The sequence below is a fragment of the Elaeis guineensis genome, chromosome 12, assembly GCF_000442705.2.
Source record: "Elaeis guineensis isolate ETL-2024a chromosome 12, EG11, whole genome shotgun sequence".
NCBI lineage: Eukaryota > Viridiplantae > Streptophyta > Magnoliopsida > Arecales > Arecaceae > Elaeis > Elaeis guineensis.
In genome coordinates this window covers 8,976,414-8,999,834 of record NC_026004.2, presented here as the reverse complement: position 1 = coordinate 8,999,834, position 23,421 = coordinate 8,976,414, and the positions used below count along the sequence as shown (strand labels likewise).

General features: G+C 37.5%; 2 protein-coding genes across 2 annotated transcripts; both read left to right on the top strand.

Moving 5' to 3' along the window:
* The first annotated feature begins 106 nt into the window (after positions 1 to 106).
* On the top strand, positions 107 to 3,995 carry LOC105055378 (gibberellin 2-beta-dioxygenase 8-like). Its single transcript, XM_010937160.4, has 3 exons — positions 107 to 2,644; positions 2,812 to 3,133; positions 3,566 to 3,995. Exons 1-3 carry the CDS (start codon positions 2,076 to 2,078, stop codon positions 3,794 to 3,796), a joined length of 1,122 nt encoding a protein of 373 aa, XP_010935462.3. The 5' UTR covers positions 107 to 2,075; the 3' UTR covers positions 3,797 to 3,995.
* A 4,738-nt stretch (positions 3,996 to 8,733) lies between these two features.
* LOC105055379 (peroxisome biogenesis protein 22) lies at positions 8,734 to 16,025 on the top strand. The gene is made up of 8 exons (XM_010937161.4): positions 8,734 to 8,959; positions 9,065 to 9,292; positions 9,384 to 9,431; positions 13,193 to 13,249; positions 13,356 to 13,457; positions 14,402 to 14,467; positions 15,413 to 15,514; positions 15,607 to 16,025. The coding sequence occupies exons 1-8, from the start codon at positions 8,855 to 8,857 to the stop codon at positions 15,703 to 15,705; spliced, it is 807 nt and encodes a 268-aa protein (XP_010935463.1). The 5' UTR covers positions 8,734 to 8,854; the 3' UTR covers positions 15,706 to 16,025.
* The last annotated feature ends 7,396 nt before the right edge of the window (positions 16,026 to 23,421 follow it).

Sequence of the window (23,421 nt, the reverse complement as noted above, 5' to 3'; positions counted from 1 at the left end):
TTTACTCTTTCATTTTATCTGCAGTCAGCTGACTGATGGCATGATCAGCATTGAAATAGCTTACACTTTTAACCGCCATTTGGTTGCCAGGCTACTCAATCAGCAGTATGGTTCCATGCACCAGGACTTCCCCACGTGTGTATATATTTTGTTATTATGGGTGCCGGGTACCTAGTCTGTTGTCGTTCACAGTGAGGGATTAGTACATCAAAGAGGTAAGCTATGGGGTTTCACACATCCAGTGCATGCCCTCTCCTGCTTGATGATATTATCTGCATATGTTGGAACTTGTAAACCACATCCAACCAGCATTTTACCTGCCTCCCTGTTCATGGGAAATTGTTCATGCTGACGGTAGGGGGCGCAGAAGGTGGTAACTGGAAATAAATCTGGCTGGTAGGTGTCAGCGAGAAGATAGGAGAAAGATTCAAGGTCAGATGCATTCAGTATTCACTTATGATTATGGATTTGGATCTTAAAGTAAAAGCAACATGATGTTTCATCAGATTCTATAGCTCTGTACAAAACCATTTGGAGAGCAGTCATTTCAAAAAACCAAGTCGTGGACTCGCAGGTCGAAATTTGCATATAGTTCTTTTGATCAGGTCCCATGGAGTCTTTCATAAGTCATTACTGGTCCCTTGCTTTTTTCTCTTGATTAGCCACGATGTTTCTTAATGCTGTAAGCAACCTCGATCCTCCACACGAAATGGACCAATCGGTTAAGAGGCAACCTCCCTTATGTTACGATCTCTTAAGTGGTGGATGTCTAAAGCTTCTGCCTTGTAAAAGTGCCACCCTATCAAAGATCGACAACCATCTAGCAGTAGGTTTCAACTCTGCGCATCAATGTCCGTGTCGGGGTATTGCTCATCCTACGACTTGTTGAACCGGCCACTACTCAGGAGATCAAAATTTTAATTAATTACCAAAGAAGAGCCATAAGATGGTTGCATTTCATCAATTTTGGAAGAGCAATGCAGGTCAGAACCATAGGAATGGATATTTTTGAAAGTGTCACTCAAAGGAAACATCGCACGTTCCTTCCAGCTCACTTAAAATTTTTTAAATCATGGAACTGAAAACAAATACCCAACCATGTGAAGCCTTCGAATTCAATGTCATAACATCATTTGAATAAACTAAAGCTTTATATCATGTTGCTCGATACTTCTCTTGTCTAGTAGCAAATCTTTCTTAAAAAATTGATCTGCCGCCCATTGGTTGTGTTATGCTCTGAGTTTTTTATCCGCTGTTTGTTAACCTGGAATTTTGTAGACTCTGGTTAATTATTACCCTATTTTTAATTATTACCCTGTATAATTGCATCAACAAAGTCAAAAAAGATGGCCACACAACAGTACTATGTGTCCTGAAATCGCGATTTAAAACAGAAAGAAACCATAGTTCAAATTCCTGAATCTCTGGTGATTCTTTTTATAATAATTGAGAGGCTCCACAAATCCAACAGAAACAGTGGCCTTAAACCGTTCTTCAATCGTTCACCGACAATACAGTTACTTCAAAATGAGAGTTGAAACTGCTGATGACTCAATCAACACTTTCACTGCTTTACCTTAATTGCAAATCTGTCAGTCCCAAGAGACACAGCTTTACAGTTTACAGAAACATCTATGAGAAGGAGCATGCACCAGTCATAACCAGAGTTTTTTCTTTTGATGTAACATAGACAGATAAAGTTGAAACTCCGTAGAAGAGCATTCTAGCACGGAAACAATAACTCGGCTTCTACGATGGAGTTCCACGCATGGAACCATGCGTTAGTTAGACAGTCTATGTACAATCTAACTAATCCCACAACCGTAGAGAAAACAAAAGTGTCATGACTTATTTGTCTCTGCAACATAACAAAATCAAAGATTGAGACCTCAGACATGCTATCCTTCTTTTTATTATGGTACCTCAGCGTATCTTTGTGCACTTGGTGACAAGTTCGCAGTAGAGCTCTCCCCTCCCTCCAAGTGTCAAATCCTCGGTGCTCCGCCCTGTTGGATTCCTTACGCTCTGTCCCTTTTTACTGCTTTCCCTTGGACCCCTCACCCTCCAGGCCTGCCATGCAGCATTATATAAGGCCCTCCCAACCACCAGAGCAGCTCTCCAACTTAACGAGCTCTCCATTCTCCCCTCGGTTCCCATCTCTTAGTTTAATAGCCAGGACAACCATGTTTTTCTCCAAGGCTTCGTGCGATCCTCCTTTCGAAGAGCACTACAAATCTTTGCTCCGTAACTCCATCATGCAGTGCTCACAAGCCCAAGTGCATGAAGTCGTGGGGGAGTGCGAGCTTCCAGTGATAGACCTGAGTGGACTCAGGAGCAGTGATGAAGAAAAGCGGCATGCTTGTGTAGCAGCGATCGCAAAGGCCTCCTCAGAGTGGGGCTTCTTTCAGGTGCTAAGCCATGGAATTAGCACTGAGCTCTTAGGGGAGATGAGGAGAGAACAAACGAAGCTGTTTGAGATGCCTTTTGAGAAGAAGGTCACCTCCGGGCTCTTGAATAATTCTTACCGTTGGGGAACTCCGACCGCTGCGTCGCTCGACCAGTTCTCGTGGTCGGAGGCCTTCCATGTTCCCCTTGAAAAGATCTTGGAGGAGGATGGTGGCAATGGGGAGTTCAACTCCCACAGGTATTTCCCTCTAATACCGCATGTAAAGTTACTAAAATGTCCAATATGCCCATCATTTGACATATTCCATGCTCAAATACTACCCAACTCATCCCACCCGTGAGTTGATCCAAAAGCTGGTGGTGATGCTATATATCATCATGGGTGATGAAACTTTGTTCTGCCAGGGTGGTGATGAGGAAGCTTGCTGGGGCGATGTCCGAGCTCGCTCGAATGCTTGCGGGAGTTCTGGCCGAGAATTTGGGTTATCCTGGGGATTTTTTCACAGAGAATTGCAGCAAGAGGACATGCTTCCTTCGATTGAACCGGTATCCACCATGCCCATTCTCACCAGAGACCTATGGTTTGATGCCTCACACCGACAGTGACTTCCTCACCATCCTTCATCAAGATGAGGTTGGGGGCCTGCAGTTGAGGAAGGATTTCAAATGGGTTGCTGTCTGGCCGAATCCGGATGCTCTTATAGTCAACATTGGAGATCTCTTTCAGGTATCTGAATTGGGCAACTTTCTAGATCTGTTCCCAGTGCAATAAACAATCATCAAATGCTTTTATTTTCACCAGTCGGAACACATGTATTCCAGTCCTCCCATGAAACAATTTTGATTTCAAACGGGAATGAGGATAACCATTTGCCGACTTCTCTTAAAAAGTAATGAAGGTTTAGTCAATCATTTCGGCGGGATATCAACCCGTTGTACTTTCGACAGCCACCTTTGTACAGAAGCTGTGGCCCATAAAATAACATCAAAAAGATGGTTATGATCAATGAACTCAATTATTGGGAAAGTAATTTCAACCCAAAAACCAAGGGCACAAAGTCTAAAGTGTCCAAGCTTTTCATTTCTGTATGCTAGTTTTTAGGTGATGTGGTTCAACAAAACTAAATGGTCTAATCACAATGGATATGGTTTGTGGCAGGCATGGAGCAATGACATCTACAAGAGTGCGGAGCACAAAGTGATGGCTAATGGGAGGGTGGAGAGATACTCTATAGCCTATTTCCTCTGCCCATCATATGAGTCCACCATCGGGAGCTACAGAGAGCCGTCACTTTACAAGAAGTTCACATTTGGGGAGTTTAGAAAGCAGGTGCAGAAGGATGTCGAGAAAACTGGACATAAAGTAGGGCTTTCAAGATTTCTCATCTAGTCCAATGCTGACTCTCTTGCACCTGTACAGATAACTACAACACCTTTTGCCTTACCTTTTTTTTTTTTTTTGGGGAAAAAAATCATGCTTATTGGAAAGAGAGGAAGAACTGTGAGGATAATAACAAAGAAGAACAACTCCATTCTTTAACACGAATTTGCATATGTATGTACCAAATATTGTCCATAAGTTTGATAATTAACCATCTTATTTTTCAAATTGGTTGCATTGATGATTTTACTCTTCGAAGGCCTGCAAAGCATACTATCCCTGTAATAACTAGAGTGTTTCAGCATCCTATAACTCATAGAGACTTCCGATTTTTGTATTTAAAGTTTCATGTCAGATCTATGAATATTGGATAGTATAACTGTTGGTGAGGCCACCATAAGAGGACAGGAGCCAGATTTTGCTGTTATTGTGACAAGACAAAGTTAAGCATATTGAATGTATTTGGACGATTAGCAAAAAGCTAAATGCAAGGGGGGCTCCATGGCCGGATGGTTTACCTTGAAAATTGCAATAAAGAATTCGATGTGGCTTTTCTACAATACTTCCTGTCTAGACTCATGGTCCATGTTGACCGGTCTTTTGAACCGGCAGGGTTGATGTGGAAAACAAGTCACTGTATTCCCTGTGCTAAGAACTCACTCTAATGAAACTTCACGTCAGCAGAGTTGTTTATAAAGCAATCAGGTGTGAGTTATTGTAGTCTGTAGTGAAAATCTACCTGTTGAAAAAATGCTTGTGCTTTGAACTTCTAATACAGCTCCATGCTGAAGACTTGTTTGTTTCACAATGAAAAGTTGTGCTTGTAGGTTCTTCCACTTGCAGCAGGCTTGCTGGTCGTTTGTTTTAAAATCACAGTAGCAATTTCAGATTTAAAATGTTTTTATCTCATTAAAATAAAGTTCCTTGTACAGATCGTTGTTCTCAAACTAAATCATAAGAGCAGCATCTTATATATATATAACTAATAAGCCTTTTACCAATTGATTGAAGTAGACATTATACCAAAGCAAGGATAAAAGATGTCTTCCTGAACCTTAAATATTGATGAGGTAATTTTTTCACATCCATGGGCATAAATACATCACAGACTTCAAGTTATTCTTCATGATCTGCAATGAACATTCTTGGCTTTAGTTCAGAGTCCATCGAGTCTAGCAGTAGATCAACCAGTAGATTATTATGTACGATGTTCAGCTGTGTATGCATAACATGCATTGTGAGTGTTTTAGACACTATAGATCACAAAAGGTGTCTTCCGTTTGATGCTGACACAGCAACCAATGCACAAGATTTCATTGGTCAATTAGATCCGTGACATCTTGATCTTCATGACACCCTCTGATCTTTGTGCATGACTATTTCAAGAATATTAATTACCTGATAAACTTCATTATGAAACCAAGTACGATTTGAGTTCCTCACAGAACAATCCTGGAAGTTATCACCATGAATTTGTAAATGTAGATCTAATTTCTTGTAAGAAAGATCTACTGGGGAATCTGAAAGAAAATAATAGCCAGAAGCCAAGGGCAAGAAAATATTACATTTCAGACAGTTATATAGTGCTCTAATCGATCTGGAAAAGAATAGTGGAGCCTGAATTTTTAAGCTTGTGGAACAGGTATCTTCAATAGTGTTATGATGTCAGTTGGCAAATCATCCATCTTGTCAAACCACAGCTTAGTCTCTCATGTATGATTTGGATTAATATAGTGGAGCCTAAATTTTTAAGCTTGTGGAACAGGTATCTTCAATAACGTTATGATCCTAGTAGGTAAATCATCCATTTTGTCAAATCACATCTTAGCCTCTGATGTATGACTTGGATTAACATCTATCACTCAACCAAGCTACTTTTTGGTTCGAGAATTAGACCTGTAAAAACAATAAAGCAGTAGGATAGTAACTACGGTGTTTGCCTGAGGTGTGAAACACTGTCCTAAAGGATTGATTCCATTCCTCTTGGGTGCAGAAGGTATTTTGACGGCTATCCTCCAGAATACAACAGGTCTTCCCAATTGTGTGCACTCATAAGTGAGGAAGCAGGAGTAGCAAAAATAAAGACAAGAATAAATCCAGCAAAAAAAGCTTGAAGTGAAGAAGATTTTTTTTCTTTTGCAAGACTGCAACCAGGTGAAGATATATATATATATATATAAAAGCTATTTGTTATTGAGAAAAAGTTGAGGAGAAAAATCTACTGGTTGGTTTTTGAGGGGGCTAAGTGGGGTAGAATTTATATATATATATATATATATATATATATATATATATATATATATATATATATATATATATATATATATATATATATATATATATATAAGCTATTTGTTATTGAGAAAAAGTTGAGAAGAAAAATCTGCTGGTTGGTTTTCGAGGGGGTTAAGTGGGGTAAAATTTTTAGGCCACTTAGGTGAGAGGACATTGGTAAAGTTGCTGAAAATCTGGCTAGTATCAGGTGAAAGTAAATTTTTAACAGAACAGCAAACACGACCAAAAAATCAGAAACAAACTCGAAACAGGTATAGGGCTGACTTGGTCTTCATGCCTTTTGAAATACCACGTAATTCTAACACGACCTCCCTCTATAAGTGGTGAAGAAAATTGCAAGGACCTTAGCTATGTGCTTGTGAAACCTCCTACAATGATATCAAGGAAGCTTTTAAATAAGTGGCTCAATCCATCTCCGTCTCTATTTCTTTTTAAATAAAAAATATATGGGGAAGCTAATCATCTAAGTCAAGGGAGAGTAGTAAGTGGTTGGCACACAAATGACGCACGCATATCATGATAAAGAAGAAACCGAAAATGAGAAGAATCAATAAAAGAAAGAATAGCTTGCAAACCACCGAGGTATGGAGGCAAGAGATTCTATGCAACACTGGTCCAATCTTGAGTGACCAACAATCATTTTGCTCCAGATTATGACATCTTTCTCTGGAATACAGTGAAATAACTTTCGATAAGAGTCCGGCTCATCATTCGTAAAGTACATATTAATTAGTGTATTAGTTTCCTACAAATATACAAAACTGCAATCCTACTTCAATAATTTGGTTACGAGGGTGTTTCCCATAATATATGAAGGGCAAAGAAGCAGTTGCAGAAATAATGGCTGCAAATGTATACTCATCTGGGTTTGGACACTCCATATAGAGACATTGTTCATAATGAGCAGACATTTCCATGGCCTTCTCTCCATCTCGCCGATATCAGAATGCCGATATCATAATGAGCAGATATTGGCATTATGGGAGATGATGTTTCTCCGTGGCATTGTGTCGAAGACCTTTTCGGTGTCGCCGCGGGAGTGGTGGGGCGACAAGGATGAGGGCGTGGAGCTGGCGAGCTTTCCGTGGGGTGTTTAGAGAGGCGCGCATGGTCGTTGGAGACACTCCAGTGAACAACCTTGGGCTGAATTTTCTATAGTAATCAGATTTGAGCTTGCTCGGCCCTTTTTTTCCTCCCTAAAGATCCATTTTAGTCTTGATCTAAATTCTATCCGTAAGTTTGTTGAACTGCAGGATTAAAAAAAAAAAAAAATCTCCCATGGAATTTGGACTAGAGATGAATTGGGTTGATATGGGCTTTATTTAAATAAATTATGTAATCGATGATCCAACGAGCAATTGAACCCCATCCTGCTGGATTTCCCCGAAAAAACTCTAAAGGCCTAAGGGCCTTCGAAGGATGACATCCTGGGAAGAGGACGAGGGAAGTTCCTGGCAATTGGAAAGGACGGAGTTCAACACTTCAATCCTCGGGAAACTCGGACAAGTTTCACGTAGCAAGTATGCATGTGCCAATTTATTTATTGGAAGGTTATGTTTTTGAAGATTTTGAGCCACTTATTGAACCTTACTTTTGGATTTTGATGCCAGATGCTTCATATGAAGTTGGTAAGATGCTGCCAACTTCATTTGGTAGATACACCTCATAAAACAATATTGTAATGTAACTATATAAGTCCCTGGTCCAACTCTAAATTACCTGTTTGCTAAGTCATGAACTTTGTATAAAGTTGACCTGGCATCTACTGCATTTACTCAATGCCGAATATCTATATCTATATTTATACTATACACACACATGAAAAATTAACAAGAGGTCATTGATTGAAAATAAGTTATTGTAAAAATCTCTAAGTTATGACATTCATACAAAGTTGATCCAATAACATGCTTTATGTAGAATTTGTTAATGAAAAATTATTTATAAATTTTCTAAAGAAACTAGTCTATTATTCATCGGATCCCAATTTAGAAGACTTATATTGAGGCAAGCTATGATATAGATGAAAATTTAAAATTTGTACCCATGCACTTATTTGAATCCATACTTCTGGCTGACTGGATAGATTCATAGCATGCCCCTTTTTTTCTTCTTTTGATATTTGGTACATGGTGATGTATATACAAAAATATTCTTATGAGTAGAAATGGAAAAAGTAATATAATAGTCATGTAAAGTCCAAAATAAATTATATTTCATAAAAAATATGGATCTTATCCAAATTTTTTCAAAGTGAAATTAATTTTTTTTGTTTGATTTGTTTTTGTGGAGGTACCAAAAGGGCGAGTATAAAGTAGAAATAACAATTTTTATCTTGACTTTTATAATAGAAACTATCATGCTCTCCTCTTTTAACTGTTTCCATGTTTATAGATTTTAAATATATCTCCAATTCCCCACTCTATGTAACGCTGTAACTAGGCCTCTTTCGAGGATTATTTTTAAGTTTAATTGGTCCCTATGTGTCTCTCACATGCATTCAAGTGCTGGAATATAGTATAACCAGAAATTGCAAATTTTTAGAAAGGGAAAAATGGATAATTATATTAGAGATAACTAATTTCGGCGTTCGACATGCCGTATTAATTGGAAGCTGGATACAATAAGGTACCTCTGTCTTCCTGGCTTTCCAAATAGGATAGGTTTCCCTTCTAACCGGGTCACGGCACCCGACCAGCTTCGACAAAGGCAAGGAGCCGCCCTTTCCCTTCTCCAAAGAAAAAAAATTTTTGCGGCGATCCCCAGGGACCGATGTCCGATAGCGTCACCGACCACGTCGGAAACCTCGTCCGGCGGGTGTCTCGCCTTCTCAATCGCAAGATCTCCGACGTACTCATGCTTCTCTTCAACCACAAGGTAAAACCCTAACCCCATAGCTTAAAATTTTTGGATTGAATCGAGCTTCGATTCTAATGGTGGGTGGATGATGGGTGAATCCGTTTATGGCTTTTCTTGTTTTAGACGGCGGGGTCGCTTGGGGCGGTTGCCGGGTTCGCCATCGCCGTGGTTTTCGCCTGGAGGTTCCTGCGGTCGCCGCCGGGCAGACCGGGAAGGAATGCTCAGAAGCGGAGGATTACTCCATCGGCGAGTCAGCCGGCTGGTGGAGTTGGTTCCAGCTCGGAAGGGCTCGCGCCGCTGCTGGAAATGAAGGAGCCTGATGCCATCGAGGCGATCGGTGCTCCAGTTCAGGTAAATTTTGCCTTTTTGTTCAAAAGATTGAGATTCGTGCTTCTTAGCTTGGCGAATGCTTACTTCTTTTCCTTTTGGGCAATGTTTGCAGCTTAGTCTTGGACAGATTGTGAAGAAGAAATTGAGTGGGTGCAGAAAGGTATAGAATCTGAACAAAATATTCCGGATGCTTGTGATGTTTCAATGTGTCTCGATAACAATTATCATAATTTTGTTTCATATCTGCTGAATTTTTATGTGGTTTGTAATACAAGCTTCTGAAACTCAGCTGATAACTGGATTTAGTATAGCGTGTGGTTCATGGCCGTTAATCTTTATTTCAGATTCCTTTCCTTTGACTTGATATTGTGGCTTTAAGTCGACAATAGATGGTGCACGTTTGCCCATCCCCATTGTTCTTATAGAGGAAAACCTCTATACTTAACTTCCAATTGTTTGGCATTTTTCTTGATTTGAGAACTCTTTGTATATGTATTAACTGTGTTAACTCAACTCATTAACCTTATATAACAATTTATCTGGTTTAATGCCTTACATTTTGCATCCTTATCAGTTCTGAGTCATGCCACTTCATTTTTTTTTTTTTGGAATAAATGCTCTTGTAACCTTTAACAACATGCGGGGAAAAAAAGGAAACCTTTCAATCTTCTTTTAACCTTGCCATCTTTGATCCCATCATGTGAAATATTAATTTAACTAAGTTATGTCTAGGTATCCTCTCCCTCACCCTAGCTGACCTGTTTTTCCTTTCTTGCATTCTCACAGCCCATTGTATGAATCATCTTAGACTGCATATGTAGCCTTACTAACTTCTCACATTCTTCTTATCTTATTTGTATTTTTACATCCCTTTTTGCCACTACTTCTTGCGATTCGTGAACCAGGAATTTTTTTATTTCTCTTAATTTTGTATTCACAGTTCCATTTCTGATTGCTTTAAATGTATGTTATTTTCCTTTGCATACTTTAAGAACATTAGACATTCATACAATCTGCATAATGCAATTTTGATTCCACAACCTATACAGTCTGGTCCTGAAGTTTCTGGTCCACTTTTTATTGTTTATTTGTAATGCCAGGATCTTGTTCTTGGGCACTTTGTGATTTGTTTTCTTTACTTGATCTAAATTCAAATTCCCATAGCTGCTAGGGTATGTCATGGTCAACATTTCTCCTTGCATCACTATAACTTTGTTCCTCTTTTTTAGCTGACTGAACACGCATATTTCTTTTATGAATAAGTATTTTATGTAGATGATCCTTTTCCCTTATGTGATTATACTGTATAAGAATAAATAACAACAATAAAGAATACGACGTGTTATAACTAAGGTTGGTTTTGGATGAAAAACTGGTTCTGGGATTTTGGGTTTAGAATTAGGTGTTTGGCACATTAAAATCCCGCATAGACCTGTCCACAGGCATGTATATGAATGCATATGTTGATGCATGCTTATTTCGTCAAAATGAAGAAAAATCTGGGGTCCAAGACATGCCTTCCACTTGCAATGGGCAAATAAATACCTGTCTTTTGTTTCATGCTCATACCTGGACATATGCACATGTGTATGTGTAAATATGCAGTATTAAATTAGTCATCTGATATTATATTTTGAAACAAATTGTAATGTTAAAATTAATACGTGTGGTGTTTTGACATATGTATATGATGCGATGTATTGATCAACACCATAAAAGTCTATGAGAGTTCAACCAGTTAACATTAATAAGTACAATCTAGTCTTTCTTAGGTCAATGTTAGCTCCTTCAGTGATCATGCACTGTAGTTCGAACATGTGGAGATGCATGTTGCTGATGTCTGGCTTGACCAAGTTTTGTTGTGTACCTAACCTAGCATATGTGGATTTGACCTCACGTTTAGGCATGGGTAGCTATGGGCCTCACATGAGGTCATTGGGTGATCCACATGCAGGCTATGTTTGTTTGTTGGGATCTGTGTGCAGATCCTTGGGTTTATGGCAGATGAAACAAAATAGGAAGCCTCTTTATGGGATGAAATCAAGGACTCCTGATTTTTTGGGCCAAACCCATCTGCACAGAGTGATTGCAATGACAATCGCTAATGAGTAGACTGAGGCAACCGTTGTGCAAACGCTTCATTAGGCACTTGATCTTATGGGTGGAAGAACGGCCTCAGAAAACTTGCGTGGATAGGCAGAAGAAGGCCCAAAGTTTGCTAATCTCTATGACCAAGAGAGAATACTATATTTCGGAGTGAACCATGGGTTCTTTCTTCAAATGTTATTAGTTGTCGTAATTTTAAGGTCTTTACTGAATGTTGCAAAGCCATGATCCTGTAATTATCATTGTCCTGGACAGCAAAACTGCAGCAGATGTTTTGTCTACTTTGGGTTGGTATTTTTAATGGTATCCAGATGCTACTGAAATCTATGACCTGCAGGTGTTTATTTGCTCTTTCTCCATAGATAACCTTGACTCAAGTTCTAAGATCGTTTTTTCACGCATGATGAACTGATTAAGATGTTTCAGGCTATTTATTTAGGACCAACATACAGAGTGGCTCATGTGACAAACCCAGCTAGTATGTTCAACACCTTTATCATGTTTCCACCTCTTATTTAGCATATGCCATTAGCATCTCTCCATGGGAAAAAAAGGCTTGGTGCAATACCATCACTCGATTTGCCAAGCTGCTGCCGAGGAAAGATGCTACATGGTTTCATCATTGTATGGTTGTTTGCAAATTTCAAGTTTTTTTATTATCTTTACCAATTTAAATCACTCTCTCTGAATACTCACCCTGAGTGATTGTTGGTCTACCTGGAGTGATTGACTAATGAGCTTCCAGTGGTTTTGCCTTTGGACTCAGGATGATCCAGAAGTGCGATCATATTTTGCCACTAAGTGAGAAGTTGAGTGCTTCCCTTATAACAAGTCAGATGGTGTTATTTCTCCTCATTCTGGTGCTTATGCAATCTAAGAGAAATATGACTCATTAGGATGTAATCATTTTGTTGATAGCTAGCAATACTGGTGCTCGACGATGAAGTTGACATACATTGCACTAAGACACTTTCTTGGGTGTTCACCATATGAAGGATTTGATTCTAGGATCTTTTAGTTGAATCTACCTGGTCATTTGAAATTCTAATCATGTGAACTCATTTATCACCATTTTTGGAGGAAAAAGAACTTTATAGTGTGCTAGAAATTATTGGGAAGGTTATGGAAAATGTTGCAGTGGTGATATTTGGAGGGTCAAATGGTGAATGCATATGCCTTGGCTTGGTGGATGTTTGGGGCCAGAATATTGTACCTCGGCTCATGAAGCCCAAATCCAGATATCAGCAAAACTATCTCATAATAGAGTCCATCAAAATTGCATTTTCTCTAATACACCAACATTTTTTGAATCCTTGATCATTGTATATATATATGTGTTACCACCACTGAAAACGCGTTCCTGCTTGCCCTCCCTATTGACCTCCATCCTTTCCAATTCTTTGACCGCTCATCCTTTCTAGGAGACCATTTCTTAGAAAATTAACTATAACTCATCAAATGCCTCAGGAAGAACTATAGTAATTATTAGGCCAAGCTATTGGACTCTTCTAATTGAATATTAATATATTATGGGTAAATGAGATACTGCATTCAGCTCAGTGCTTGTGTCTCTGGTATTAGTATGGTTAGGATAGATGCGTTAGGTTAGTCATGCATGATATCATTGCTTTGAGCCTTATGTCTTCATCCTACCCTATAATGTTTCTTTAATGAATGTATATATTTGTTTTTGTCATTCATATGTGTGCTTCTGACATTTATACATAGACTATTACCGTCTGTTCTGAGAAACGAGCTTTTACTACCTTGTATCTTATTAAGCAGTTTGGCTTATGTTCTTATATACCTATGCAGATGACCTGCCAGTTACTTGGTGTGATCCTGGAGGAAAAAAGTCCAGAAGAGCTTCAGGTTTGCAGTTGTTACGGTGGATTGTACCTCAATCCTTTTTTTTTTCTTAAAAAAAAAAAAAAAACCTAGTCTGAATGAATTGAATATATACATATTGTTCTTGCAGAAACATGCTACCGTTAGGCCCTCTGTGGTGGAAATTCTTCTGGAAATTACCAAATATTGTGATCTTTATTTGATGGAAACAGTTCTTGATGATGAAAGTGAGGTATGCATTCATTGAACTTCTTATTTGCAAACTTCGATCTTTCTGACTAATGAATGTTTGGGTAGCTTAAAAATGGCTGTAATTTTATGACAGAACACTTCCGTATTAGATTTAAGTCCACTTCGATTGCCCTGGAACTTTGTTTGTTATCTCATCATTATATCCTACTAAAACTCTGTGGCAGGCATCTTGCTTCTTTTCTTCTGATATAATTTTAATTCTCTCCAAGTATGCTATTGTTCTACAAACATAAACCGCAAAATATCACAGATGGTGTCCTTTTCACCCGCTGATTGCTAATCAAGCTTTGATCATGTTGAAATCATCATCTTATAATCATGCTGTCTTTGAGAATAACTTTGCAAGATATAATGTTAATTTCTATTTCACTTGTTGTTCTGCGGGTCAAGTTTTAATCAAGACGAACTTTTGTTTGCTAATGACTTCATAAAAAATCATCAAATGCTGTCTTTGAGAATAACATTTTGTAGCCAAGTGGACTCCATCAGGATCTCTTGAATATGTGACAGCAGGCCTGCATGAAATACATGCAAGGTCTGGCACAATTTAGGGGAAAATTTAATTTTTGGATGGTTCTACATGAATTAAGGCACCGCAGAAACCTTCATCTTTTTTTGAAAAATCTCTTTTCTATTATTTCTTTGGTTATTGACTAATATTAAAAGCTGTCATAGTCTTATTCATGATCTAAAAAAAAAGAAAAAGAAAAAGAAAAAGAGACATAATCAGTGGTGACTGATGAGCCAAGTATTTGCATTTTATTTACATGGAAGATTTTGTTTGTTATATCTTCGGACTGCAGTTTGCTTGTGCAGTCAAGCACATGATTTTAGCATGGTCAAACTTTGGAATGCGTAAAACTGTAAATGGTTTTAATTTAAGTTTGTCATTCTTGTGTATAATGAGAAAAAGCTTGGTTGCAGGAAAGGGTTCTTTCAGCCTTGGAGAGTGCTGGGCTTTTCCAGTCTGGTGGCTTGATCAAGGACAAGGTACATATGATTCATTTTGGAACTTTTGATCCACATTTCCCTTCCTGGACTTTTGGTCCTCTTTTCTTCTTGTGGTTTTCTGGGGGTGTTAGAAGCTTTGGGCGGGTGGGAAATTTCATGGTGAAATTTGGTGAGACATCGACATCTCTCTTTCTCCCTCCCTCCCTGTGCTCCACCCCCCCCCCTCTCTCTCTCTCTCTCTCTCTCTCTCGCTTTCTCTCTCGCTGGGGTGAGAGCAGGAAGGGTGACTGTGTATGTGATGAGCATGTGAGAATGGCTGGCCTGATGAGAAACTGTTTGAGGTTGAGATGATTTCTTGGGCATTTACATTGGAGGTTCATTGGATAAGAACAGAATTGAAAGTAACTTGTGCCAGAAAAAGAGATGAAAATGGTAAGGAACTAGGGGATAAGGGAGCAAGATTCAGTCATGAAAAGTTCCATCAAGACTTGGTAAGAATAAAGAGACTTAATTTGTTCTCTCCTTGATAATCTAGATTCATGAGCTTGTTGTAACTAGGTTCATTTGAAATAAATTAATGGTAGAGTTGTTAGGTGGCTGAGATCAACCTCACTGTGTTAAACTGTTGCGCTCATTTATTTGTTGCCCTGAGTTATGTCCACACACTGCAGCCTGTCTAGAATGTGGGGTTCCCTTCCCTCCGTTTATTTCATATTATTCTTTTGCCTGTGTCTTCTCATGTTCTCTTCCTTTTTCATACATAAAATAAAGCTGCGATCTTTGATGCCAGAATTTGAAATTTATTAATTTTCTGGTATTCTGCAGCAGCATTAAAAATCGCTGCTTGATATGGTTTGCTTGTTGTGAAAGTTTCCTGTAACCTCGAAGAATCCGATAGTATTGCTTGCTCTGCAGAATCCCTTTTTTTTTCTTCATATGTTGGTTCACTGTTCTTGATGCTTTCCTTGATTAAAAATTCTCCAGGTCCTCTTTTGTAGCACTGAGATTGGGCGAACCTCTTTTGTTCGACAGTTGGAGGCAGATTGGCATATTGATACCAATCTTGATATAATCTCTCAACTATCTGTATGATCCTTTCTTTATTTTATTTTTTTATTAATAGCTTATATTTCCTCGCTTTTCTGCTGATATTTTGAGGACCATATCCTCCCATTCAGCGATTCATCAGACACCAACTATTTATCTCACCAATGGAACCGGGACAAATAGCAGCAAACGTGTTCACTTCTACAAGTTTGGAGCAGTACTTCTCTTAGCTGGGATGAAAAGGAAAGTGCTATACAGTAAATTTAAGTGGAAAGCTGGGGTATCCCTTTGTTTTTTTTTTTTTTGGTCCTTGGTACTGGCAAACGTTCACCTCGTTTTCCTGTTCTTTCGGCATGAGTATTTCAATTTATTTAGGCTGGCACATGTGTAGAGGGATCAACAGTTCTGTTAACGCACGTGGCTGCAACGCTGCCTATGATGTAATTTTTTTTTATTTTTAAATTATGTACAGTGCTGAACTTTGGAAAAACAATGGTGATGTCCTCTAAACTGATGCTGTATTCTGATCTTCTCAAGACACTTCAGGAAATCTCTGTACAAAAAACAAGTATCCGTTTATATATATATATATATATATACTTGTAACCCTGTCGTACAATGGAGTGATTTTGACTGGTGCTTGTTTTGTGACGCGAGGAAGGCATGTTGCAGGATATGGCAGCTGGAGAAGAGACTTGTCCTCGTTGCGGATGGATGAGGATTTAACTGAGCAGAGCTTGAACTATTCGAGAATAATGAGCCGTTCACTGGCAGCTTATTAAGTGATTTAGGGAAAGTTTGAGGGTATGTTTGGTTAGAGGGTGTTGGGCTTTGGAATGATAATAGGAATGAGCGGTTTCCGTTTCCATTCCAATCAAATTCATCCGATTCTGGTCAGGAAATAAATATGTAGGGGGATATTATTATTCTGATTTTCATACCGGTTTATTCTGATTTTGATTCTAGTGATACATCCAGTATGCCTAAAAATCATTCGAGTTTTTCTACTCTATAATTAAGAATAATAATCTCTCTTATATTTTAATTTTATGGTTCAAATGAATTTTGCTTTGCATTATATGCATTATTTTATAGTAAATAATTATCTATTTGGATATTAATAATATATAATATATTTAAATTATTTATATATTAGTATTTCAAGTTTATTCGAGCTGAGTTCAAACGAGTTAATGTTAGCTCTAGGTTGGCCCATTTCTGTGTACCTGATCGTCTTGAGTCTCGGGAAGATATATCTGCTGTTTATGTATCAAGCGTGTATTGCAAAACTTGCATCACATGTTGGTAGGCAGAAAGATAAAAGTTACAGTGGAGCAGTGGTTAAAAAGAACCCAACCCTCCACGCGCAAAGTGGCATGGTGGGTTTGCCATATTGTCTAGTCGGTATTGGATATTTACCCTTCGTTATAGCTTTAGAATAAGGCGTAATTAGTCCGCAACCGGCTCCTCAACAGAACTTTAATAATGGACAAGCGTCACTACATGGTAAAATGCTCCACAAGCTGACAAGAAAGTATCGCATTCATGGCCACATGCGACCATGATATAAAGTTTGGTGTTTTATCTCATATATTTCCATCATAACTTTTATACCCAAAAAGAATGAAATCTCCAATGTTTCTTGCAGAACAACTATTGAAGATTTCAGATCAGAAACCATCAACAGGGCCATCCTATGGTTGGAGATGCCTGGTATGTATGATGTGATGCAAACAATGGCACCTTGGTGTCATTTGCCGACTATCCATTTGTTGGAAACCATAATATACAAGCTCGTGGGACGAGCAGTGAAGTTGCCCTTCGTCATGGGCTACCTTCAACTCGAGCAATGTGACGCATGCTCATGGATCCCCCACAATCTCAGCTGACAGAACTGCCTATGACTTGGACGTGTCCGATGCCGCAATGCGGCCACCGGTTGCAAATTGTATCAAATAGGCAAGATTATTTTGCTAAAATATAGTCGAAATTTTATTAAAAAATCAGTATAAGAGAATAATTAAGGTTTGAGATGTGTATTTTGTACTTTTTTTTTTTTAAGAGTTTATTACCTATACAAAATAGGATTTGCAGACAATCCTCTTCCTACGATGTAACAAGTCTTTGCAGAACAATAAGTGATATCACTGTTTCTTTTCTATGAAAAATTATATTTTTATATATTTTTTTATAGGCAATGGATTAATATTTAAAAAATTAACAGTTATATCTGTTGGCAAAATAAAATAACTGTTTAAAATTTTTAATTTTTTTAAAAATAAATTTTATTAAAATCTACACTCCAAGTCCAAATTATTTAAATATATACATATTAATATATATATTTATTACATTATTATATTATACAGTACACAGTTTAACTAATGGATAATAAATAATTTTATAAAATGAGGTGGGTCTTCTTATATAAAGACTTAAAAATTTTGCAAACTTTTCAATACGCAGCTATTTACCGATGTAATATTACAAGTTATCGGACAAAATTCTTATACAAAATGTTGAGATCGACCTGGCTTTGCATGCCTGCTTATCAGTTTAACGTTGTCACACTCCGGAAGGTAACCTGACAGTAAGTTGAAAGCGTAAGAACGTGACAACCGAGCAATCCTTTTTTTATTTTATTTTATTTTTTTTTGAAAAATAGAATTGAGATTTAAGCTTTAAATGATACCAGCTTAGAACTTCATGCAATACATGGAATGTAATTTTTTAAATTATATTTAATATTTAATTTAAAATTTTATTATATTTTTTTAATATTTATTTAATTTAATATTTAATTTATTTATCAATTTTGTATGCATTACTAAATCCTAATTAATCTCGATCCTTCTCTCTCAAGACTTATTCTCGTATTTTATAGTTAACAAATTGATAAGCCCAATCCTAAGAGCAGGGGAATCCTATTCTCGGCCATTCGAGTCTCTCTATTCCTCCAAACCCATCCGAGTAAGTGGGGCCCACCACAGCTTCTGGAGATACTTCAATTAAAAGGTATCATTAATAACCCAAAATCATAGATTAAATATATCTTTGGGCTAATTAATGCACCTTCTAATATGCATTTGTCCTTCCTCGCCTATTCCAAGGGCAACTGAAAATCACCGTTCGGTGAGCTCATCGTTGCGTTAGAAACAAAATTTTTTACATGAAAATATCAAATATAGAGTTATAATGATCATGATATCATTAATTAATAATATGCATGGCCAAGCAATGTCACGAACTATCAGAGTGTCCCACACATAATTATTTAAAAGAAACAAACTGGAGTTTTAAATATTCGGGGAATAATCTCTGGTTGCCAGATGGAGGTGACCACTTGGGGTGATCATATTGCTATAAGAATGTTTCAGCCCTAGCCCAAGATGAGACTAGTCTATAATAGGGAACCGGACCGGCCCGACCGCTTGGACCGTGGGCGCAACCTCAGGATCAATTGCCGCTGGGAAATTGGATGAGTTGATCTCTAATCGGAATTAAGTGTCATTGTAGCCACCGCACAGGATACTTCGGACCGTCTTCTCGTTCTAGGAGGCGGAAGCCGCCCAGATCTCCCTCCTTCGCCTTCCAACTCCCTGTCCGTCCAAGATTTCTCCCTCTTGTCTGTCTCATTTCCTTCCATCTTTCTTCACCCCCATCTTCTCTCCTCCGATCGTCGTGGATCGCCCGCCATGCTCTCAAATAAGCTGCCGGAAACCCTTCCGGCGGTCTTTCTCGCCTCCGCCAACGCTATTTGCCGCATGAGGTATTGGGAGAGAGAGGAGCGAGCCACGTGGCCCAAGGGAGAGGAAAAAAAGGTGCTTGGCGAATAGCGCTACCACTCACTGAACAATGCTGGGGACAGTGCTCCCACTCACCGGAACAGTGGCACTCGGGACAGTGCTCCCACTCGCCGACCAACACCCGCTCGCCCAAACAGCGCTCCTTCCGTCGTCCGTGGGCCACGTCGCAACGCTCGTGGAATTGAATCCTGGACGTGACAAAACAGAGGATGAGGGAGTGAGGGCTTGCAACGACGAACTGGGCGAGGATGGCATCGGAGAAGCCGATGTTGGGTTCGAGAGAGTTGTCGACGTTGGCGCAGAGCAGGGGAGAGTAAGAGGATATGAGGCGGCGGATGTGGACGTCATCAAAGCCATGGTGTCTGAGGAAGCAGAGAATGGCATCAGGATTCACAGTGTTCGCCGAATCGAGCAGCCAGATAAGAGGGAAAAAATTATCCTTTCGAACTAAAGAATCACAGAGATGAGATTAGCACACTGTTCATCAAATCCACACAGCGAAGGACTAAGAGTGCTTTACCTAATTAATTTTTAAAAAAAATTATTTATAAAAATAATTTAATTTTTAATTTATTTATCAAAATGATGTAAATAATATAAAATATCATTTTTAATGACGTTTTATGATGATCACATCACCATCCCATTCCACCCAATCTCCACGTGAACGAAAAAAATAAAATAAAATAAAATAAAATCATCAAATCAAATAGTTTGAAAACGTCATTTCAAATGATATTTTAAAAAACGTCATTTGATTTGATGATTTTAATTTTTTCTTAAAAAAAAATAAAAAAATAAAAATTATAATTTTAAATTTTTTTAAAATAAAAATTATAATTTTGATTAAATAAAAATCATCATTTCAAATTAGTATCCCCATTTCAAATTATCTTTTTAAAAAAATATCTGAAAAAAATTGATGTAAAAAAAAATATCATAAAAAAAGAATTGAAAAAAAATAAAAATTATAATTCTAAATTTTAAGAAAATAAATATTTTAATTTAAATTTAAATAAAAATCATCATTTCAAATTACAATCCCCTTTTCAAATTAATTTTTTTTAAAAAATATCATAAAAGAAGAAAAAAATGAGAAAAAAATAAAAATTATAATTTTGAATGAATTTTAAAAAATAAAAATTTAAATTTTAATTCAAATAAAAAATATCATTTCAATTTTTTTCATTTAAAATTAATTTTTCAAAAAAATATCCCAAAAAAATCTTAAAAAATTAAAAAAAAATAAAAAGTGCTGTAAAAAAAGAAAAAATAAAAAAATATGAAAAAAATAAAAATTATAATTTTAAATTTAAAAGAAATAAAATTTTAAATTTTAATTAAAATAAAAAACATCATTTCAAATTACTTTCTCCATTTCAAATTAATTTTTTTAAAAATATTTCAAATAAAGAAATAAAATATTTAAAAAAATATCATAAAAATAGAAAAATGGTAAAAATGAGAAAAAATTATAATTATAATTTTAAATTATAAAAAAATTAAAATTTTAATTTGAATTCAAAAAAATAAAAAAATACCATAAAAAGTGAAAAAAAGAAAAAAATAAGAAAAAATTAAAAAATTAAAAAATTAAAAAAATTAAATTTTTTAAAAATTATATTAATCAAATTTCATGTGATTATTTAACAAATAAGGAACTTGGTTTCTTGATTTAGGATTTTTGGGTTACGAATTTAGCATTTAGGGTTATGTCATAGAAAAGTTATATATAAAATTAATTAAAATTAAAATTTATTTTTTTTTTGCCATTCAAGCTAAGAACCTTTGGTCGATTGTCACTATGGTCCGACCGACTGTAGTAGACTGAGAACATCGATCGATCTCGATAATGACCATCGGTCGAGTGGCCTTGAGTCCAAAATCTAGGTCGACCGCCCTCTATTGTCCAATCAACTGCAGGAGATCGAGAAGATCGATCGATCCTGGCCAAGATGAATCGATCGATTGGACCATAGGATCCAAAATCTAGGTCGACCGCCCTCCATTGTTCGATCGATCATAGGAGATCGAGAAGATCGATCGATCTCGACCAAGATGCATCGGTCGACCAGACCGTAGGGTCCAAAATCTAGGTCGATGGATCTCTATTGTTCGATCGACCATAGTAGATCGAGTAGACCAGTCAATCCCGATCATTCTTCTTGATCAATTGGTCTTCTGGGGTTTGCGTGTCGTGCCAAACCGAACGACCGGACCATAGGGTTGGTCGATTGGACATTCTGAGTGCCAAGCTTAGAATTTAAGTTTTGGGATTTTTGATTTAAGAATTGGAGTTTACTACTTTTCAATGTTAGGTTTATAGTTTTAAAATTTTGATTTAGTTGTTTAGATTTTAGGATTAATACACTTCAGACTTAGAATTAAGGGTTATATGGTTCGATTTAGGACTTATGATGCAGCGTTAGAATATGTATGCACAAATCCATGTGATCCACTGCTCATTGAAAATGCTAATAAATATTTTAAATCAGATCAATACAAATAAGTTTGGTACAATCTGGAATATGATAGTAACATAAAAAAAATCATGACTAGATCATAAAATACATATAAGTCATGTCCCACATAGCAACCATCTCCTTGTCCATATAGGTTGCTTCTGACGATGCGTTGGTTCTGGTTCACTTGGTCCCACATCCTCCTCCGTATAATGGTAACTATGTACAACTCCTTCATCTGTATAGTCAACATGATATGAAGGTCCCTCATCTTTCATTTCCGTTGCATACTCAAAATGCACAGCCTTCGAAATATAAGGGAACTGGCTCATATCTTCATGCGTATATGCAGCCGATGATATGTACAGAGTGTATGAAAGAAACTCTGCCATCAAAATTGGAAAGGTAATATGTTGTTGACTACCTTGTCTGTGTCAGGCTGGAGGACGTGGTCCGGATGATGCTGAATGTCCAAAAGCTAAAAGATTCTCCCGACCTATCTGGAGATTAGGAGGATGGACACGCATAGAGATACGACTATGCTGGTCGACGGCATGCAGCATGACTGTGCAAATATCCTAAATGGCATGCGAGGATATGGATATTGATCTAGATGAGCACGATGATGTATCCTCGCTAAACCATCACTCTGACATAGCAGATAATCAATTGATGATCAATACAAATAAGAGTAATAAAAATCTATGAATTGTATCAAAATTAAGTTAACGAGCATACCAGATAATCAAACATAGTACCACTGCGACTAATGAACCGTCAAGTGATGCGCTGGTACCACTATATGTATATATCATTGAAGTCCGTAGTACCATCAACTGGAGGCCCATGTACAATGTAGTCTCGACGGCTCTCCTATAAATAGAGAAAATGCTGAAGAGTAATACCCCAATCTTGATCGACCCATCCTCTGAGATCGATCCTATGCAGTCTGACATCGGTATCACAATCGTTCGGAATAAACTGCTGGATCCCAAACTGTCGTAATACTCTATCAGGAAGGTGCCACTCTACAATACGGAAACAAATGAGCAGCATTTGGCTATGCCATATATCCTGTCTGTTAAATCAGTAATCAGATAGCTACGCAATGACATCGGGAGTATATGACTGCTATATCATTTGTGTATGAAAAATATGAAGTATAAGTAATTGACATAAGTTAATGGAAAAAACCAACTTCTAATAAATATGAGATACATATGTAATGCTTATCTGATTCATAGTCTGTCGATCGAGATGGTAGTAGTTTCTCTCCAAACAGACACCCATCCATGAGCTACAGAATATATATCCTAACATAACACTATCGCAAATTCATCAGCATCAGAGTATAACTTAGTAAATTGCTCTCCCAACCAAACCGTACTAAGCCGCGACCCCTGGAGTCTATCCGGAGGGGGGACAACACCTAATAGATCCAGACAAACCTAATAGATCCGGAGGGAGGATAACACCTAATAGATCCAGACAAACCTGATGCCAATCCTATCATGTACTGTCTGTAACTGATAGTCCATCAACGAACAATCCGAGCTGGATAGAGATATCCTGTAATGTGATGGTGCACTCTCCTTGAGATAGATGAAATGTATGAGTCTCTGGCTGCCATCGCTTTACAAATACTGTGATCAAGTGCCAATCAAGCAGTATGAATCTG